The sequence below is a fragment of the Ctenopharyngodon idella genome, chromosome 9 (genome assembly GCF_019924925.1).
Source record: "Ctenopharyngodon idella isolate HZGC_01 chromosome 9, HZGC01, whole genome shotgun sequence".
Classification (NCBI taxonomy): Eukaryota; Metazoa; Chordata; class Actinopteri; order Cypriniformes; family Xenocyprididae; genus Ctenopharyngodon; species Ctenopharyngodon idella.
The window spans coordinates 31624153-31645637 of record NC_067228.1 but is presented as its reverse complement, the minus strand read 5'-3'; the positions used below and the strand labels follow the sequence as shown (position 1 = coordinate 31645637).

Here is a 21485-nt window from a genome sequence, read left to right as displayed (position 1 = left end):
TCCACCAAGACCAAACATATCAACATTGTCATATCCATTACCATGACAAAAACACTGAAAGTTGTCATGACAGAAATTCTATCATCTACAAAAAATCCATCTCTTATTGTCACACTGAACTTAATTCAATGTGACAATAATATATCTAGAATAATATAAAATATCCAAAATATCATTGATCAGGTTTCATTTACGAAAATTCAAAGAGGACAAGCCAAACTCAAAGAGACCCACAGGTACTACTGGCAGGTTCAAGGCCAGCTTGCAGTGACTGCTCTACAGTCAGTCATGTGACTTTGTGACCGACACAAAACCAGATTTCACAATACAGAGGATCTGGCAAGATGATTCCTTCAATTAAAGACAAGCTAGACATGTACTATTATAATGTTTACATGGATGTGTATCTTTCAGTGGTCTGAATGGACAGTTTCTGTTCATATTATAGTAAATGACCATTGGATTTATTCTTATATTATTATTAAGTATATTGTACATACCATGAATGCATAATTATATTTTGTAATAGATTTTTTTGATTTTTTGACAGATATTAAATACTTTGCATTTGATACATTATACTTACACATACAGTGGTGCTCAGCATTATTAGCACCCTTGGTAAATATGATCAAAGATAACTGTAAAAATAAATCTGCATTGTTTATCCTTTTGATCTTTAATTCATACAATTAGCAAAAATCTAACCTTTCATTGAAGGAAAAGAATTGAAAGTAGGGGGAAAATCACATCATGAAATAAATGTTTTTCTCCAAAACACGTTGGCCTCAATTATTGGCACCCCTAGAATTTTTTATGAGTAAAATATCTCTGAAGTATATTCCCATGCATATTTACATTTTTTTGGCACACCAGGGTGATCATGAACATGAAATTGTCCAGCCATGACTTCCTGTTCCACAGGAGTATAAACATGAGGAAACACAAAGGCCAAATTCCTGTAATCATTCATCACAATGAGAAAAACCAAAGAATATAGTTCTGCTGTGCAGCAAAAGATTGTTGAGCTTCACAAAATAGAAAGTGGCTGTAAGAAAATAGCTGAAGCATTGAAAATCCCCATTTCCACTATCAGGGCAATAATTAAGAAGTTCCAATCAACTAAAGATGTTTGAAATCTGCCTGGAAGAGGACGCGTGTCTGAATCGTCCTAATGCACAGTAAGGAGGAGAGTTTGAGTGGCCAAAGACTCTCCGAGGATCACAGCTTGAGAATTGCAGAGATTAGTTGAGTCTTGAGTCTCAGAAAGCCTAAAAAAAAAAAGATCAAACAGCACCTACATCCCCAAAAGTTGTTTAGGAGGGTTTCAAGAAAAATCCTCTGCTCTCATCCAGAAACAATCTCCAGCATATTCAGTTGTCAGACAAGACTGGAACTTTAAACGGGACCGGCTTCTATGGTCAGATGAAACTAAAACTAGAGCTTTTTGGCAGCAAACCCACCAGATGGGTTTGGTGCACACATGGATAAAAAGTACCCCATGCCCACGGTTAAATATACTGCTGGATCTTTAATGTTGGGGGCCTGTTTTTCTGCTGGAGGTCCTGGACATCTTGTTCAGATACATGGTATCATGGATTCTATCAAATACCAACAGATAAAAAAATCAAAACCTGACCGCTTCTGCTACAAATCCAATAATGGGCCGTGGTTGGATCATCCATCAGGACAGTGATCCAAAACAAATATCAAAACCAACACAAAAATGTGTCACTGAGCACAGAATGAAGCTTCTGCCATGGTCGTCCCAGTCCCCTGACCTGAACCCTATAGAAAATGAGTGGAGTAAACTGAAGAGAAGAAGCACCTACATGGAGCTGGAAATCTGAAGGATCTGTAGAGATTATATATAAATATGTATGATTTCTGAAGGATCATGTGACACTGAAGACCGGAGTAATGGCTGATGAAAATTCAGATTTGCATCAGAAATAAATTATATTTGGAAGTATATTCAAATAGAAAACCATTCATTTAAATTGTATTAATATTTCACAATATCACTGTTTTTTTTTTTCTGTATTTTTGATCAAATAAATGCAGGTTAGATGAGCATAAGAGACTTCTTTCAAAAACATTACAAATATGTCTCCAGACTTTTGACCGGTACTGTAGTCTATGTACATTCACTGCTCAAGAAACATTGGTCCCTGATAATTAACCATAAAACAGCAATTATGCCAGATTTGATTAATGTGAGTGGCACAACAGAATCCCAAAGGTGGTTTTCCTCGACCCTTCGAATGACCCTTTCCAGCAGAACTCTGAGGCGTGCGATGGCCTGTGGAATGATCAGTCCAGCACCAACACTGGAGAGCGTATCATTGATGGTGAACCCTCGTCTGCCATGACCTCATCTCCAGGTTCAAGCAGGTCCAAGAAACTATAGTAATTTAAAAAATATCATTTCTCCTCATTGTAACTGAACATACCTATAATATGCATATATCCGGCTAGGTGACGCTAGTCTCGCCGAAACTACATATTTCACCCTCAAATTCATGTTTTTTGGAATTATTAATTTTCAAAGCCTTACTTATTCATAGTCCGTAAGCTAATTGAGTACAATCATTTAATGAATTCACATTTTATTGTAATTGACACCCCTTCATTTCACTGGCCTGGGCCCACCCAAGTTTGATTCGTCAGTTTCTGTTATTCCCGCCCTGGATGTAATGGTAAGATTCGCGCGTTTGTGGAATGTGGAGTTGAATTTGAAAATCATGAAGCAAATATCAGTCACTTTAATCGCCTAATTTGTATATATATATATATATATAGATAGATAGATAGATAGATAGATAGATACAGTTGCCAGAAAAAGTATGTGAACCACTTGCAGAATCTGTGAAAATGTGCAAAATTGTAACAAGATAAGAGAGATCATACAAAATGCATGTTATTTTTTATTTAGTACTGTCCTGAGTAAGATATTTTACATAAAAGATGTTTACATATAATCCATAAGACAAAAAAATTGCTGTATTTATTAAAATGACCCATTTAAAAAGTTTGTGAACCATTGATTCTTAATACTGTGTGTGGTTACCTGGATGATCTACGACTGTTTTTTTTGTTGTGTGATGGTTGTTCATGAGTCCCTTGTTTGTTCTGAGCAGTTAAACTGAGCTCTGTTCTTCAGAAAAAATCTCCAGGTCCCAAAAATTCTTCAGTTTTCCAGCATCTTTTGCATATTTGAACCCTTTACAGCAGTGACTGAATGATTTTGAGATCCATCTTTTCACACTGAGGACAACTGAGGGACTCAAACACAACTATTAAAAAAGGTTCAAACATTCACTGATGCTTCAGAAGGAAACACGATGCATTAAGAGTCGGGGGGTGAAAACTTTTGAACAGGATGAAGAGGTCCAAATTTTTCTTATTTCGCTGGAATATAATTTTTTTTTTTTTTTCTCCATTTAGTACTGCCCTTCGAAAGCAACAGAAAATACTTGCATGTTTCCCGGAAGACAAATTAAATACAATTTACCTTGATCTTCAAATTCCAAATGTTTTCACCCTCCATCTATTAATGCATCATGTTTTTTTCTGGAGCATCAGTGAATGTTTGAACCTTTTTTAAAAGTTGTGTTTGAGTCCCTCAGTTGTCCTCAGTGTGAAAAGACGGATCTCAAAATCATTCAGTCACTGCTGTAAAGGGTTGAAATATGCAAAACATGCTGGAAAACTGAAGAATCTGCAGGACCTGGAGGATTTTTCTGAAGAACAGAGCTCAGTTTAACTGCTCAGAACAAACAAGGGACTCATGAACAACCATCACAAAACAAAAAAAAAACAGTCGTAGATCATCCAGGTAACCACACACAGTATTAAGAATCAATGGTTCACAAACTTTTGAACTGGGTCATTTTAATAAATACAGCTATTTTTTTTTTTTTTTTTTTTTTTGTCTTGTGGATTATATGTTAACATCTTTTGTGTAAAATATCTTACTCAGGACAGTACTAAATAAAAAATAACATGCGTTTTTTTGCAACTGTATGTACCGCTGCAAGAAATCAAGCAATGAAACCGCGCAATTCCCATAACGCGTTTATTATGATGAGATCATCCCCGTGTTTAACCAGAAGCCCCTTCGTCTCAGAGTAATATTGCAGAAGACATGCAAAGATAAGTACAAACATTTATAGTGTATAGTTATAGATTCAGAAATCATTACTATTGGTCACCCTTTACGTCTCTGTGTTTTAAAATATTTAACCAATAAAAAAAGTATTAAAAAGATCTCGTGACTAAACCTCGTAACTCCATTGGCTCTTCAAACTGTCAGTCAAACATCAACTCCACACGCCTCTATCGTGAATGAAGTGTTTGAAGAGAGATCTCTGCTTGTTTACAGTATTATGGTAAATGAACTGTTTGTTTGAGTAAGTACAGCGTTTTCTTTACTCAAGAATCTCTCTATATAAAAACTAATGTTTATGTGTTTGAGGAGCGGAGAAGAGTCTTAAATAGCCTGTGCGTAGCAGCTTAGTCTTTAATAACGTGAGATTTTGGCCAAATGTCAGAAGAAACTGAGTGTCCGCATATCTACAGTAATCTTCATAAGCTGTAAGTTGATGAACACGTGATGCACTGCCTCAGATGCGGCTGTTAATGACGAATCTCTGACATTCTCCGAAAATGGTCAAAAACCTCATAACTCCATTTGAGCTTGATTTTGCTAAAATTTTAATAATATATTGACACGTACAAGTGCCTGACCATATATAAATTCATTAATTCATTCAGGCTATTTGCTGTTTTCTAACTGTGAACTTAAAACTGCTGTTTTTTTTAATGTTATTTATTTGTATTATTGTTGTTGTTTTTTTATATAATTTGGCATGCAGTTTTTATATTCGATACGTTTAGGCCTATATGATTTCCCCACCCTGTTTTATGAAGGCCGTTTGAACGTTTCTGGCCTCGCCCTGCTTCAATTAAAAATATAGACGTTTAATTCAGATGTATTTCTTTTATTGGGATTCTGTTATTTGATTTAACTGAAATTTAGGAATTAATAATGTAATGAACATAGCTGGGCAATAAATTATCTGTCGTTTAAATGAAGTCAATCACGTAATTTTGAAGTTTTATTTTATTGACATAAAGTTCATTTTATTTCGATTTATGATTTTGTTTTATTACCATACATTATTCCAACGCTTCTACAGTTTAGAAAGAATAAGTCTCATATGTATTAAAGAAAACGTCAAAATGAAGTTTGTAACTATTCAATAAATGTGTTTAGATTCGATGTGCGCTCACGCGCTCTGCTCACACACGTGACTTCAGGTGTGCGCGCATGAGTGATTCAAATTTTAGTTGCTATAGCGACGCGTGTTATGAATTCTGTCTGCATATATACACACTCGAACCAGATCGCTATCTGTTGGTTGAGAGACGAAGCGAATTCAGAGACTTTTGCAGAGCATTTCTTGAGATTTTGAAGCTGAGAGGAGACTTTTATTCTAGAAGGAGAGCGGAGGATATTTCTTTCACATAGTTTTATTTATTTTGAAAGACTTCATATTATTTCTGAGGACAGTTTTATTGTTCTTTTTTATTTTAGAAGGAGTTTGTAGTTTCGGTTCTTTCTTTCTTTTTTTTTTTAGCTTTTTCTTTCTTTCTTCTTCTTATTCTTTTTTTTTTTTTGGAGGATTATTTCTGAGGAGAGTTGTATTTCATTCTTTTTTTATATATATTGTATTTTGTAAGTTATTGTTTTTATTGCAGTTTGGAAGAGGATGTCGATGGCTCACGGGGGTGAAAGAGGAGGTGAGTGCTTTAGTTTTTCATTTGTTTATGGTGTGTTATGTTATGATGTTGTACAATGATTTACAAAATGAATGTGAAGAAACTTGTGCGAGGGAACCCATTTGATCCCCCAATTTTCCCAGCTAAGTGATCACAAGTATTTGATCCCTTGCATATGAAGTAAACTTTTCAATTTGAGTAACTATAGTACCAATTTGTTATTGACTGATATTGATTATTGATTATTATTAAAACATGACTAACTATGTGATGTCTGAAATATTCCAGCCTCAGGCAGCTCCAGATCCAGGAGAGCTGCTTCCTGTCAGACGGCTGGTCAGGAGCTTTGGAGACCCGGTTCTGGTGACCACGATCAGGATCCGCTGCCAGACCCGACCCAGACACTGAGCCAGGAGATATCTGGATATTTAACACCTCTGCCGTCAGACTTTTCTGTTTTTGTGTCCACAGGTCAGGATCACTGGAGGAGGAAGTGGCAGAGCGGCAGCCAGCAGAGCCCAGATGATGGACGTCCGTCCACTCCATTTAAAAGACTTGTTAAACGCTCTCACAGAGGTCAGAACAGGCTTTTGTTAAAGGAGTTATGGCTCAGTTAATAAACGATTTATCTTTGAAAGTTGAAGAAAAAAAAAAAAATTAACAATTTGATGTGACCACTGACACTGATTACTGATATTATTAAAAAACAGTTTTTGATGTTTGAAATATTCCAGCCTCCGGCCACTCCAGATCCACTCAGACAGATTCTTCACCGGGCATCATGTCCACATCATCTCTGTCCCTCTCTGAGGACAATGTAGAGAGGCGGTCATGCAGAGAGTTGATGAGCCTCAGCAGCAGAGGCTCGTACAGCGTCATATGGAGGTGGAGTGGTGATGGATCAGATCGCCCAAACCAACAGGGCAACCGGTGTTTGTCCAGGTCCGACAGCCTCGAAGAGTGGATGTGCCCTCCGCTGCCGGGTCAAGTTCCTGTCGGGCCGTCAGAGACTTCAAATGGCCGAACTGCTCAGGGTGCCGTGGAGGAGGCTTCTCCTGTGAACAAGAGCTCAACAGGTGAGAGTGAAATAAGGCTGGGCGGTGTAAAGTGTACAGATAGAGATTCTGATATTTCATGTGTTAAACTGGCTCAAGTTTTTACATGTTAATGTCTGGTCACATTTACTGTTACTCAGCAATATTTAGCTGAAATTGGACATTTTTCCATTACTTTGGATTTATAACATCACAGATAGAAGAATTTAACAGTAAAATTTAAGTTATGTCATTATATCATTGTTTAATTTGATGTCAGAGATGTTTCTAATAGTTGTTTTCAATTGTTTTTCTACATTTCAGAAGAACCTACAGAATGTCGGAAGAGGAAAGGATTTGGTTCTGTCTTCCAGAGGCTGTGGAAGGCTTTGAAGAGTCCTTTCGGCTGCTGTTTCCACAGTAGTGCTGTGGATGTTGTGGAGCCTTTTGTCCCTCCAGCAGATCTGGAGCCAGAGCCTGATCCTGAGCCGTCACCTGCTCCAGATCACTCCGCCGTCAAGACAAATAACGGTAAATCGACAGTCATTATTTCTCCAACAGCACTGATATTTTTAAAACGAAACAAAGGATCTATCAAGCTCATATTTTTCTGTTTGTTTTCAGAGTCCTTTGAGTCTCTCTATAACGTGGGAGAGATGATTGGATCTGGAGGATTTGGCAGGGTGTACGAGGGAACACGCAGATTTGACTCCAAAAAGGTAAATCTTACCGAACTGTACAAACATGTTGCTCTTGCGTGCATCAAAACATATTTAAAACATTTAACAGATGGTTTAACCCTTGGATCAAGGTCAGCTGCTTGAATAATTTTCCTGTTATTGAATTGTTTTTTTCAGGTTGCCATCAAGCGGATGCGCAAGACTGACAACAATCGTTACCTTGATATTGTAAGTTGGCCAAAACCTGAATGTGTATTTAGTTGTTTAAGTGCAGATTACTGTAGTTAATACACCTGTAGGAAGCATTAGGTGTAAATGTAACAGACAAATAAGCCTAGAAACACCAAATGACCAAAAAGACTCTGTTGAACGCATCTGAAAAGATCAAAGAAAAGTATATTTAAAAATAATATGTTTTCTTCAGATTTTTACCCAGCTAACCTTCTGTCTACTACTTTTCTCTAGCCTGGGCATCCCGGACCTCTCGTTACAGAAGTGGCGCTGCTGCTGATGATGAGGCGAGAACCCATAAGCCCCTACATCATACAACTATACGAGTGGTTTGAACATCCTCGAAAATTCACTCTGGTCATGGAGTTCCCTGAACCCTGCGAGAGCTTGCTGGACTTCATCGTTCGTCATCCTCAACTGGACGAAACAACAGCGCGGGTCATCATGCGACAGGCTGTGCTGGCAGTACAACACTGCGTTGAGCATGGTGTTTTTCATAATGACATTCATGCGCAGAACTTCCTGTTGAAGAAAAACACGTTAGAGCTCAAGCTGATAGACTTTGGCTGCGGTCAGCTGTTGAGCAGCGATGGCTACGAGAGGAACATATACCGTGGTGAGCGTTTTGGGAGTGAATGTAGTGAGCTTACTGATTATTTGATGCTTTAAAAAAAGCTCAACAATGTGCAAATGTCCTGCTTACAGGAATACTGGATTACTGCCCACCTGAAGTCTTGACAGACCCTCGATTTCACGCCGTCCCAGCGAATGTCTGGTCTCTAGGAGTGCTGCTGTATGAGATGGTGAACGCATGTTCTCCTTTTCAGGACAGAGCGGAAATCACACAAGCCAAAGTTACATTTCAGAACTCCAGCTTATCCAAAGGTGAGTGAATAATATTGAAAACATTGATAAACACACACATAAAGCAAAGGCTCTGCACAGAAACAGTTAAAGGTGAAGTATGGAACATTTTACATTACATTAATCATGTTTTAGGTGCCGTTTTCATAGATGCCAAGTCACATGGTCATGACTAACCAGCTCTCTCCTTATTAAAATGTGTACAGAATGCAGAGATCTGATTAGCCAGTGCCTAACCCGGGATCCAACTAAACGGCCGACGTTAGAGCAGATGTTACAACATAAATGGATCAGAAATGATGTAGATTGGAGAAGTTCAGGAGATTCACTCCATCAGTGATTACAGGTGTGAGGAAGTGTAACAGACAGAGTAGATTATTATCATTTGCCTTCAATTCTGGATTGTTTCTAGTGAGATTTTCAAATTTGTCTTCACTGTAATGTTCTTCACATTAATAAACAGGAAAATAACAGAATCAGTGATGCAAACAGAATTCAGTTCTGTTGTAAATCAGTTCTGAATCATTCATGAGTTGACTCGTTCATTTAATCTTTGTATTGGATAGGAAATAACAGATTTGCTGTCGTCGGTGGAGGGCTTGAACTTGAGATTTGACTGAAGCCTGAAGTCCAACCCCAGCCTGACAGGAACTCAGAGCCGCCGCACCAGAGACTCAGAGCCTGTCCACGTCTGAGAAGAACACGAGAGACGACAAGACTGGAGAGAATCGTCAAGTCATCACAGACACATTTATTTTGTTTTAAAACGTCAAGACGAGTCATCTTTATTTATGACCAATCTGTCTGTGACTGTATATGTATATATGTATATAAAAACTCTATATGACCCCTTTGAATAAATGTTTTTAGTTGCGTAAGTGCTACATGGTTGCAAGCTTCAGTGCATTGTAGAGCCTGTCTACAACATAACCCTACACAAAATGAGACTATCAATGGTCAACAATAATAATTATAATTTGGTGCACTATCCACTATTCATGTATTAGAAAGATTTAGGTCAATCTTGAAGCTTATAGGAATAGTTACCCAAAAACACAAAGTTCTGTCATGAAACTCTAGATGGCACAGGCTGATAGGTCCTAAACTCAGTCTGCTTGCAATCACATCATTCTCTTTAGGGCACAGCTGATTGGTTCCTGCTGTATCAGTAGCCAATGAGCTCGCTTGCCCAACCTTCAAGTACTTTGATAGCACTTGCTGTAGTTGCAGCGCGCTTTCAGAAACCTCCCACCTTCCCCAGCTCCACCTGTATAGATCTGCCATGGGTAATTCATGAATGCAATACTGTACAGCAGCAGAATGTCTGTTTATGTATTGGCAGTAGCAAGTCCTGAACTCACTTTCCAGCAGCAGATCTATTCCACCAAGACTAAACATATCAACATTGTCATATCCATTACCATGACAAACACGCTGAAAGTTTTCAATACAGAAATTTTATCATCTAGAAAAAATCCATCTATTATTGTCACAGTGAACTGAATTCAACGTGACAATAAAATATCTAGCTTCCACCAGACCACTTTCCGTATTCAATGTAGGAAGAAAGCGTAATGCGTCTCGCAGTTCAAAACGCTTACATTACGTCATATGCCTTCCGTATTCAACTTACGATAAAAGCGCATCAGTTACACTTTATTCGTAAGTTAACTAAGTTAACTAATCCTTTAAAATAAGTTTCAGTCCTGGATCTCAGCATTGATTAAATACAGTGCTCACTGTAAATGAGTACACCCCCTTTGAAAAGTAACATTTTAAACAATATCTCATTGAACAAAAACAATTTCCAAAATGTTGATAAGACTAAGTTATATAACATCTGTAGTGATTTTTACTTTCGCCCATCCAAGGATGCGAAGCAAAATAGGGATTGGTACTCACGTCACCACTGACGTTGTAATTTTTGGATCACACGTCTCTTAAGGTGTGGTTATGAGTACATCAGATGACCACTTCCCCCCTTTTCCTAGTTCAGGGCACCAGTCAAGGTCTTTACCTTGGCAGTATGAGAACACTCCCAACAGGGGCTTTCATTCATTTGGAATGAATGTAAAGTGGTCAGCTGATTTATCTGAAAGATTGGTGAGATTGCTAACTTGTAGAGCCTTTTCTGTATTATCAGCACAAGGAAGACACAAGTGTAATAAAATAAATTTTATTAACAAAAGATAAACAAGAATAACTAACACAACTACTAAATGAATACCATATACAAGTGATTAAGTTGGTGTGGCTATGGAAGAGTTACGTTATCTTATGGAAAGATAAACTGTTTCTCTGAAAAATAATAAGGTGGAGAACCTTATTATGCACTAAACAAATAAACGAAAGATTATTTGTTATTAACTAACATCAGCTATATTACATCTAATGGGAATTAGGAAATTATATACTGACAATATACAACAATGCCAAGGTCTCTGGAAAGAGGTTTGGTTAAGTGATATTTACGTTCCACGTGGTTGAGTCCGATGACGGTGACGTCTTCCACTGGTTGTGCTGGGTGACAATGCAGTGGGGAGAGGAGTCAGAATCTGTTTCAACAGTCTTGAACACGAAGCTCTGCGGGATGCTGATCTCCAGAAGCACCAAAGGGTCCTAAAATCTGGAACACGCAGATGAGGCCCTGGTGTAGGTGCAGTAGGTCCTTAACAATCTGGAACACGCAGACGAAGGTACCTTGGAGTGAAGGTTTGCTCTCCTGAGCTTAACCTTGTTGCAGATGTCGTTACTGTCTCGCTGGACGGAAACTCTGAACGTAGTGTTTGTTAATGTCTCTTTCCTCACAGGCTGGAGGCTCAGAACGTGGTCGTCTCTGTTGCTGCCTCGCCAGCTGTAGATCATGGGATCTGTTGTTGTCTCTCTGGACGAACCAGAGGCTCAGAACGAGAATGTATCTGTCAATGCCTATCCCCGTGCAGGACAGACTCAGAACGGTGTATCTGTTAATGTCTCACTCCTTACAGAGTTGAGACCCAGAACGGTATATCTGTTATGTCTTTCCCCTTTGAAGGGCAGACTCAGAACAAGGAATGTCTGTTGAAAGGGTACCTTTATCCCTTTCTGATGAGGAGGAGATTGCAATTTGGCGCTTCTCCATTCGAGTGCTGTGATTGGCTGCTGGCATCAGAGGGGACACACACAGTGTGGCCCACCCTTCTTTCCCCTGTGGAACTCATTTGCATAAAGCACAAAGTTGGAAGTCTTTACAGTGTCTTTAAAGTTTACCAATGCATTTCTCATTTTCCAAACCACCACCAGAATACCTTTGGCAGTATTCTAAATAAATAGAGACTAAACATGATGGAAGAAGATTGAACCGTCATGCTTTCATTCAATTGTACATTAACAGCTGAATCTGTGTCAGATGTTGCACTACAAATAGCTGTCACTGAGAATACTTATTCCTGTGAATAAGTATGAAATGGATGCGTAGTTTGCATCAGTTCTAAGGTTTTCAAACACAGTTTTGAATGGCTTTGGATGGATCTTTGTGATCTCTCTTTGTTTTACCCATTGCTGCTGAGGTCCCAAGGAATTTTTATGGCAGTCTCTGGCCAACCTTAGGAAGTAGTCTCTAGATGGGTGAAGGGCAGAAACTGCATGTGGACCAATGAGAAGTCCTGTCCTTCCTAGGCTTGGTACAAGAGGTCTTCTTCTTGCCCTCTAAGAGAGGTCTGGATGTTGTCCTTACATCTTTATCTGATGGCGTTGGACAGTTTGTTTGTGTTAGTCCACCAAGATCCAATCAAAATGTAGCAAACCTTTGTCCGCTGTTACGGACAGAGAGGGGCCCGGCCATAAACTGGGCCCTGGAATGTGCTGTTCACTACACATCTGTTTAACTTATATTATTAACCTTACTTTCATGTTATAACTTAGAGAACAAAATTTTCAGTTTTACTCAAATTAGGGTGATGCAAAAATGAGTACACCCCACTGAAAGTCTCTGGAGCAAAGCTAAATTTTAGACTACAAATGTCTAATTTAACAAGAATTCAACCACAGGTGAGTCTAATTATTCATTACACAGGTGTCCAGCAGTTGACTATAAAAGGGTGTTAAAACCCCTTCCCATTTCATGCTGTCAGCAATGGCACCACATGGAAGAGAAATGTCGGAAGACCTGAGAAAGAAAATTTCTTTACACCAGAAAGGTGAAGGCTACAAGAAGATCAGCAAAGCTTTACTTACCCATCAGAATACTGTAGCAAAAGTGGTACAAAAATTTAAAAAAGATGGAACTGCAACCATCTCACAGAGACGTCCAGGTCGTCCAGGGAAGTTAACACCTCGACAGGAGCGTCTTCTGATGAGAAGGGTTGAAGAAAATCAGCATGCAAGTTCACTGCAGTTATCTAAAGAAGTAGAAAGCCAAACTGGGGTGATTATTTCCCGTGACACAATACGGCGTACACTGCAGAGGAATGGCATGCATGGGTGCCGTCCACGAAAGAAGCCTTTCCTAAAGCCCAGGCACAAAAAAACCCGCCTAGAGTTTGCCAGAGCCCATGCTGACAAAGATGAAGACTACTGGGACTCTATACTCTGGAGTGATGAGCCCAAGATAAATGTTTTTGGAACCGATGGCTTCAAAACTGTATGGTGTCGCAAAGGTGAGGAATACAAAGAAAAATGCATGGTGCCTACAGTGAAACATGGTGGTGGCAGTGTCCTTATGTGAAATCCAAGTTATATTATTAACTTTACTTTCATGTTATAAGTTAAACAGATGTTATATATATATATATATAGATATATATATATTTATTTATTTATTTTTATTAAGGATTTTCAAATAGTACAAACAAGGAAGACAAAGACAAACAAACAAACAAACTGTCTCGGTTACGTATGTAACCCTCGTTCCCTGAAGGAGGGAACGGAGACGTACGTCAGTAGTGACCGACGAATTAGGATATCGCTAGAGAGCACTATCAGCTTCGAGTGAACTACAACAGGCCAATGAAGTTGGCGTGCGATATTTGCATAATGCGCGCTGCCCCCACCAGGTGGTATAAATAGGGGAGCAGATGCCATCCCACTCTGTTTTTCGCTGAGGAGACAACCTAGTCCGCACTACAGCGAGGGTACAGCAACTGTGGCGACGGGACGTACGTCTCCGTTCCCTCCTTCAGGGAACGAGGGTTACATACGTAACCGAGACGTTCCCTTTCAGTCGGTCACGTTCGATGTACGTCAGTAGTGACCGACGAATTGGGATCCCAAATAAAGCGCCACAGTATGAACCCCTTCCAGTGCCCAGCGCAAGCTCTAGCCACGCGGCGCACCAGTGGGACGGGGAAGGGGGCAAGCTTACGCCGAGAGAGTCTACTGCCGTCATACCCACTAAGTAAACTAGACTACACTGGGGAAGCGAACCCGTAGGGGATGCTGCAGAGACCACTACCCACCCGTAGGGGAGGAATTTACGTGGAGAGTACACATATGGACTGGCCGTGGGCAGTACGCATATGGAGTCCCTGGGATGGCTCCACCTGGGTAGGAGGAGACTCATCTGACAGGTGACAGCAGAGCTGGCTCTGCTAAGGGAAAGACACGGGCTCACCGTGGGGAGTTGACCGTGGACAAATACACACATGGGACCACTCACGTGGAGGGGTCACGACATGTGGAACCCAGCCAAACGTCAACGTCGGAGACGGGGGTTTGGCCTGGCATCAGACACTCCGCAATGTCCGAGCCGAAGGGGGAGGCGGAGGAACTCGACAGGGTTCGCCAAGCAGGGAACTCGACTGGAGTAAAAAGGATGCACGTATCCGGCCCAGGGGGCGGGAGTGGCATTGCAAGCCGACACTAGAACGGGCTTTTCGCGTCTACCGGCTGGTGGAAGCGAGTAAACAGGAAGATACCGGTTCTACACGAAGGCTATAGAATCTAGCGAACGTGTTAGGTGTCGCCCAGCCCGCAGCTCTACAGATATCTGTCAGCGAGGCGCCGTGCGCCAGCGCCCAGGAAGAGGCCACTCCTCTGGTGGGCTCTCAACCCGAGCGGGCAAGGCACGCCCTGGGATTCATACGCCAGGGCGATGGCGTCCACTATCCAGTGGGCCATCCTCTGCTTGGAGACAGCCTTTCCCTTCTGCTGGCCTCCGTAACAGACAAAGAGCTGATCTGAGGTCCTAAAGCTTCGCGTTCTGTCCACGTACAGGCGCAGAGCGCGGACGGGACAGAGCAAAGCTAGGGCTGGGTCTGCCTCCTCCGAAGGCAGCGCTTGCAGGTTCACTACCTGATCTCGAAAGGGAGTGGTAGGAACCTTGGGCACAAATCCAGGCCAGGGTCTCAGGATAACGTGAGAGTCACCGAAAATGCGTGCAGGTCCCCTACCCTCTTGAGCGAGGCCAATGCAACCAGGAGGACGGTCTTTAGGGACAGTACTTTTAACTCCGCTAATTGCAAAGGCTCGAAGGGACGACCCCGGAGAGATGTAAGAACCAGGGTCAGATCCCAAGAGGGTACAGAGGGGGGCCGGGGAGGATTCAGTCTCCTCGCCCCCCTCAAGAACCTGACGATCAGATCGTGCTTCCCTAGTGATTTACCATCAACTGCATAGTGATGTGCGGCAATAGCGGCAACATACACCTTGAGGGTGGAGGGAGACAGGCTTCACTCCAGGCCCTCTTGCAGAAAGGAAAGCACGGCTCTGACCGAACATGATCGGGGGTCCTCTTGGTGAGAGGAGCACCATTCGACAAACAGGTTCCACTTCAGCGCATAGAGGTTCCTCGTAGAAGGAGCTCTAGCAGAAGTGATAGTGTCTGCGACCGCTTGCGGGAGATCACTCAGAACCTCCGCGTCCCGTCCAGGGACCACACATGGAGTTTCCACAGATCGGGACGCGGGTGCCAGAGGGTGCCCCGTCTCTGAGTCAGGAGGTCCTTCCTCAGAGGAATGGGCCAGGGAGGTGCTGTTGCGAGGAGCGTGAGGTCTGAGAACCAGGTCTGAGTGGGCCAGTATGGAGCCACTAACAAGACCTGCTCCTCGTCCTCCCTGACTTTGCACAGGAGCTGTGCGAGAAGGCTCACTGGGGGAAAACGCATATTTGCGTAGGCCCCGGGGCCAGCTGATTGCCAGGGCATCCGTGCCGAGCGTGCCGCCGGTCAGGGAATAGAACAACTGGCAGTGGGCAGTCTCCGGGGAGGCGAACAGATCTATCTGTGCCTCGCCGAAGCGCTGCCAGATCAGCTGGACCACCTGGGGATGGAGTCTCCATTCGCCCGGAGGTGGAGGCTGCCGTGAGAGCTCGTCGGCTGCACGGTTGAGCGCGCCTGGGACGTGAATGGCACGAAGCGACCTCATATGCTTCTGACTCCATAGCAAGAGATGGCGGGCGAGTTGCGACATACGGCGGGAGCGTAGACCACCCTGATGGTTGATGTACGCAACGGCTGCAGTGCTGTCCGAGCAGACCAGTACATGCTTGTCTGTCAACAGCTCCTGGAAGCGGCCCAGTACAAGATGTACTGCTAGCAACTCGAGGCAATTGATATGCCAATGCAGTTGGGGCCCCGTCCACAGACCCGACGCTGCATGCCCGTTGTATGTGGCCCCCCACCCCGTGGCAGAGGCATCTGTGTGGACCACAGCATGCCTGGACACTTGTTCGAGGGGAACTCCAGCCCACAGGAACGAAGGGTCCGACCACTTGGTGAGGGTGCGACGGCAGTTCGGTGTCACAGGGACACGGAACGTACCGCGCTGCCACGCCCATCTCGGGACCCGGCCACGGAGCCAGTGTTGAAGCGGCCTCATATGAAGCAATCCGAGCGGCATGACTGCGGATGCCATATGCCCCAGGAGCCTCTGAAAGAGTTTCAGTGGGGCCGCCGTCCTGCGCTTGAGCGTACTCAGGCAGGTCAACACTGACTGGACGGGCGACCAAATCCAGTTCCATACTGAGATAAGAGATCCTCTGCCCGGGGGAGAGTTTGCTCTTGTCCCAGTTGACCCGAAGACCCAACCGGCTGAGGTGAGCTTACACCATGTCCCTGCGTTTGCACAACTGCTCCCGCGAGCTGGCCAGGATGAGCCAGTCGTCGAGGTAGTTGAGGATGCAAACGCCCTGTTCCTTGAGCGGAACAATGGCCGCCTCCGCAACCTTCGCAAAGACGCGGGGCGACAGGGCCAGCCCGAAGGGTAGGACTTTGTACTGATATGCCCGACCCTCGAACGCAAACCATAGGAGTCTGTGACGAGGCAGAATCGAGACATGAAAGTACGCGTCCTTCAGGTCGATTGCTGCAAACCAATCCTGGGGACGGATGCATTTGAAAATGCACTTCTGCGTAAGCATCTTAAATGGCAGCCTGTGAAGGGACCGATTCAGGACACGCAGATCCAGGATTAGCCGTAGCCCACCGCCCTTCTTGGGTACAATGAAGTAGGGGCTGGAGAACCCTGACTCCATATCGGCTGGAGGGACCAGCTCGACTGCATCCTTCGCCAGGAGGACAGCAATCTCCGCCCAGAGAACAGGTGCATTGTCCAGGGACACATGAGTGTAATGGACACCCCTGAACACCGGGCGAACTGAATCGCATAGCCGAGTCTGATGGCACGAATGAGCCAGCGGGACGGGCTGGAAAGTGCTAGCCAGGCTTCCAGACACCGAACCAGCGGGACCAAAGGCAGCACAGACGTACCGGGCGTGGGGCAGTGAGGTAGAGTGCTGGGACCCGACTCGGACGGCATAGCGACCCGTAGTGGGGTCAGACTCTGCAAGGTGGCAGTGTGAATGGGAGACGGCACATGGGAGGCGGCCTCGACCAACACACTGGGACCTGCTGGTGAAGTGAGAGGGGGCTGAGAGTGGCGAGGTGGGGCCTCACACACTGCCAGCCGCGCCCTCTTGGGACCTGGAGGGTTAGAAAACAGTTCTACTTCATGGGTCCGCCGCTGGCTCTCCGGAGACCAGCGGCGGAACAAACCAAAATTCTCCACCCGGCCCTCCTCCGGGGAGGGAGCGATGCGGGCATCGTCTCCCGAAGAACTGTTTACCTCAGCTCCAGGTCACCCATTTCTCCAGGACCGCTTCTCGCTAGCCAAGTGGCTTGGCTGCGGGCTGAGCGGGCTGGATTTTAGGCCAGCTTGTGAGATGAGAACGTCGAGAAAGCGTACTTAGACGATGACCCAGATGTGAGCACAGGACCAAAATACATGAAAAAATTTTGGAAAAATACCATCACAGATCTTGGTCCAATCATCGGAATTAAACAAAACTCCTAGGTCCCGTTCCCACAGTGGTTTCAAAGAATCATAAACTGAGGAATCAGAGTAAGCTAGTAAGGCATAACATTTGGAAATAAGCCCTTTGAAAGAATTGACTGACAATATGGTTTCTTCCAATTCTGATCATTTGAATCGAAATCTGTTTTGCTTTAAAAGAGACTCTATAAAATGCCGAATTTGAAGTTATTTAAAAAAGTCTTCGAAGGGAATATCAAACTCTATTCTAATTTGTTCAAATGTTCTCAAAATTTCAGAGTTAAACATTCCTGAGAAGTCAGACAAACCTTTAAAACTCCAGTCCAGCAATCCAATGCTCCTAATCTGAATGGGAAAGTCCGGGTTCAAAGCCAGAGGGGAGTGAATGGATATATTTTGAGGGATATTCAAATGTTTTTTCACATCATTCCAGACCAGTAATGTGTTATAGACAATCACATTGTCAGTAAGAGATTTTATCTGGGATATATTGTTAATAAACCACAGGAAATCTAATCTTCTTGGATGGCAAAATAAAGATTCAAAGTCAATCCACAGAGCGTCCTGCCTATTTATAACCCAGCTTGTTATCATTTTGATTTTAGCAGCACAGTAATAAAGCTGGAAATTGGGTAAGGACAGACCCCCAAGATCCTTTGGTTTACAAATTTTAGAAAGACCAACTCTCTGTTGCTTATTATTCCAGATAAAACATGATATGTAAGAATTCAAAGATTTAAAGAACCATGTAGCTAAGTAGCATGGAAGATTTTGAAAAAGATAGTTTAGTCAAGGAAGTATGTTCATTTTAATGACGTTAACTCTCCCAAGAAGGGAAATTGGCAAAGAGGTCCACGTTACTAAATCTTTTTTAACTTTTTGAATTAAAGGAGAATAATTTGTTTCAAACAAATTATTCAAGTCAGGAGTGAGGAAAATGCCCAAATATTTAAAACCTTTTTTAGAAACCTCAAAAGGAAATTGTAGGCTATCAGAGAATTATGGGAGTAATTGAAAGACATAGAAACAGACTTTTCGATATTAACTTTATAACCTGACACAGTACTGAATGAAGCTAAGGAATTCAGAACTGCGGAAGTGGAGGTCTGCAAATTCTCGAAATATTAAAGGACGTAATCTGCATACAGAGAGATGACGTGTTTTTTCCCATTAATTATAATTCCGGATGTATCAGGATTAGTCCTGATAGACTCTGCCAGAGGTTCAATAAATAATGTAAACAATAAGGGTGATAGGGGACATCCCTGTCTGCAACCTCTACGAGCTGGAAAACCTTCGGACATCAAACCGTTTGTATTGACGGAGGCAATAGAATCTGTGTAAAGATGCTTAATAACATTAATAAAATTAGAGTTTAATCCAAATTTTTCCAAAACCAAAAATAAGAAGGGCCACTCCACGTGGTCAAAAGCCTTTTCGGCATCCAAAGATAATATCATTGATGTCTTTTTCTGAGTATGAAAATAATGTATAGCATTAAGAGCACAACGTACATTATCCGAACCATGCCTGGATTTCACAAAGCCTGCTCGATCAGGATTTATCACCTTAGGAAGAGTAGATTCCAATCTGCGAGCCAAAACTTTTGCCACTATCTTATAGTCCACATTAAGAAGACTAATAGGCCTGTAAGATGAGCAATTTAGAGGATTTTTTTAATCTTTTTTTAGGAGTAAACTAATTGAAGTGTGTCTCCATGATGGGGGGATTTCACCTTTCCAGATACCATTGATTGTAGGCATAAAAATCGGGTGGATATTAGGCCAGAATTTTTTGCAAAATTCCAATGGGAAACCATCTGGGCCAGGACATTTCCCATTCGGCATGGACTGAATTGCTGCCCAAACTTCCTCTACTGAAAATAGTAATGTGATATTACTTAAAAAGGCAGCAATGTCAGAGTCTGTCGCTTTTGATTTAGAACTATATAGAGATTTATAGAATTCCTTGAAAGTACTGTTTATGGCTAAAGGGTCGCTCAAAGTGACACCATTTATATTTCGTATATTAATATATTAATTGACCGGTCATTATTTTGATTCTTTAGTTGGTATGCCAGTAACCAGCTAGATTTATTGCCAAATTCATAATATTTTTGTTTAGTAAAGAGCAGAAGCTTCTGAATATGGGAGGTGTGATCCATATTTAGCTTAGTTCTTGCATTCACCAAAGCGTTTAAGTTTGAAACTGTAGGGAATTGCTTATGTATTTGTTCCAACCTGGTTACCTCCTTTTCAAGATTTTTCCTATACTATCTTTGACTCTTTTAAGATGGGAAGTGTAAGAAATAAGATGACCGCGTAGAGAGGCTTTAGCTGCATCCCAAATCATGGCAGAAGACACTGGAGAATCTCTGTCGTCGAGCCAAAATTGAGACAAACTATCTGAAACAAAAGATGAAAAAGGATCGCTGTTTAAAAGAGATGTATTAAACCTCCTATTTAAAGTTCTAGGGATACTGAAAGCGGGATCAATTTGCAAACATACTGCTGCGTGATCTGATAGGACGATAGAATCAATATGACAAGACACTGCATGTAAAAATTGATTAGGAAGAAAGAAATAGTCAAGCCTGGAATATGAATTGTGGGGGTGAGAATAAAATGTATAATCTCTCACTTTAGGATTTAATTGACGCCATACGTCTATCAAGCTAGAATCTGAACATAAACTATTAAGCACCTTAGATGATTTAGGGTTTGATACATTTGCAGATGAAGATTTGTCTAGGGAAGCATTCATTATACAATTAATGTCTCCGGCTAGAAAACCTAAGCCTTTACAGTGGTAAGTGAACAGTAAGATCATCTGGGATATAAAGTTAGGGGAATCATAATTTGGAGCATAAACATTTGCTATATGGTGTTTGAAGATTGATCCTGTTATCATAATAAATCTCCCTTCAGGATCTGATTCTTTATGTTCTAAAATAAATAAGAATAAGAATGGCTACCCCTCTTTTGTTCTGCTTGACCCACCCAGTCTTTCCCCAGCTTTGAATGTTCAGTGTCAGCAGTACTATGTCGGGTTTTTGTTTTTTCAAATGAGTTAAAATTTTTTTCCTTTTAATTACATGTCAAATCCCTTGAACATTCCAAGTGATAAGTTTAAGTGAAGTGGAGAAAAGAGAGTCCCTTAGGAATAAAATGAGAACTATATTATAAATGGGGAGCTATACTTAAAATTAAATCAAACCTCATGTAAATATCACTTTGAAACAGGTATAAATCAGAAAGAAGAAGAAAGAATAAATAAATAAATAAATAAATAAAAATGATATGCATTTAAAATGTTTATAAATACGTAAATGATAATGACATTATCAATAAGGTTAGCTCCGTTAAATAGTCAAAAGAAAATAAAAGATGATGACAGGGACTCGCTGTAAATCAAATCAATATTCTTCCCAAAAAACAAGAGTAAGGCCACTGAATTGAAGGGGTGTCAATTGCAATTGCAAGCACATAATGAATAATTAAAGCTTTGAAAATGAATAATTCCACGATTTATAAAAACATGAATTTAAAGGTGAAATATGTAGTTTCGGCGAGACTAGTGGCACCTAGCCGGATATATGCATATTATGGGCATGTTCAGTTACAATGAGGAGAAATGATATTTTTTAA

General features: G+C 41.9%; 1 protein-coding gene and 1 long non-coding RNA gene across 2 annotated transcripts in view; one reads left to right on the top strand and one right to left on the bottom strand.

The window, feature by feature from the left end:
* LOC127519133 (uncharacterized) overlaps positions 1-6109 on the bottom strand; it is a 29604-nt gene extending 23495 nt beyond the window's left edge. Inside the window, exon 1 of the long non-coding RNA XR_007931735.1 lies at positions 6011-6109. This is a non-coding gene — a long non-coding RNA (uncharacterized LOC127519133). The remainder of the gene's footprint in view (positions 1-6010) is intronic.
* On the top strand, positions 3050-9477 carry LOC127519131 (aurora kinase A-like). Its single transcript, XM_051906622.1, has 10 exons — positions 3050-5805; positions 6073-6360; positions 6519-6860; positions 7143-7349; positions 7443-7537; positions 7676-7726; positions 7964-8345; positions 8435-8614; positions 8800-8939; positions 9160-9477. Exons 1-9 carry the CDS (start codon positions 5775-5777, stop codon positions 8931-8933), a joined length of 1710 nt encoding a protein of 569 aa, XP_051762582.1. The 5' UTR covers positions 3050-5774; the 3' UTR covers positions 8934-8939; positions 9160-9477.
* Positions 9478-21485: the final 12008 nt, after the last annotated feature.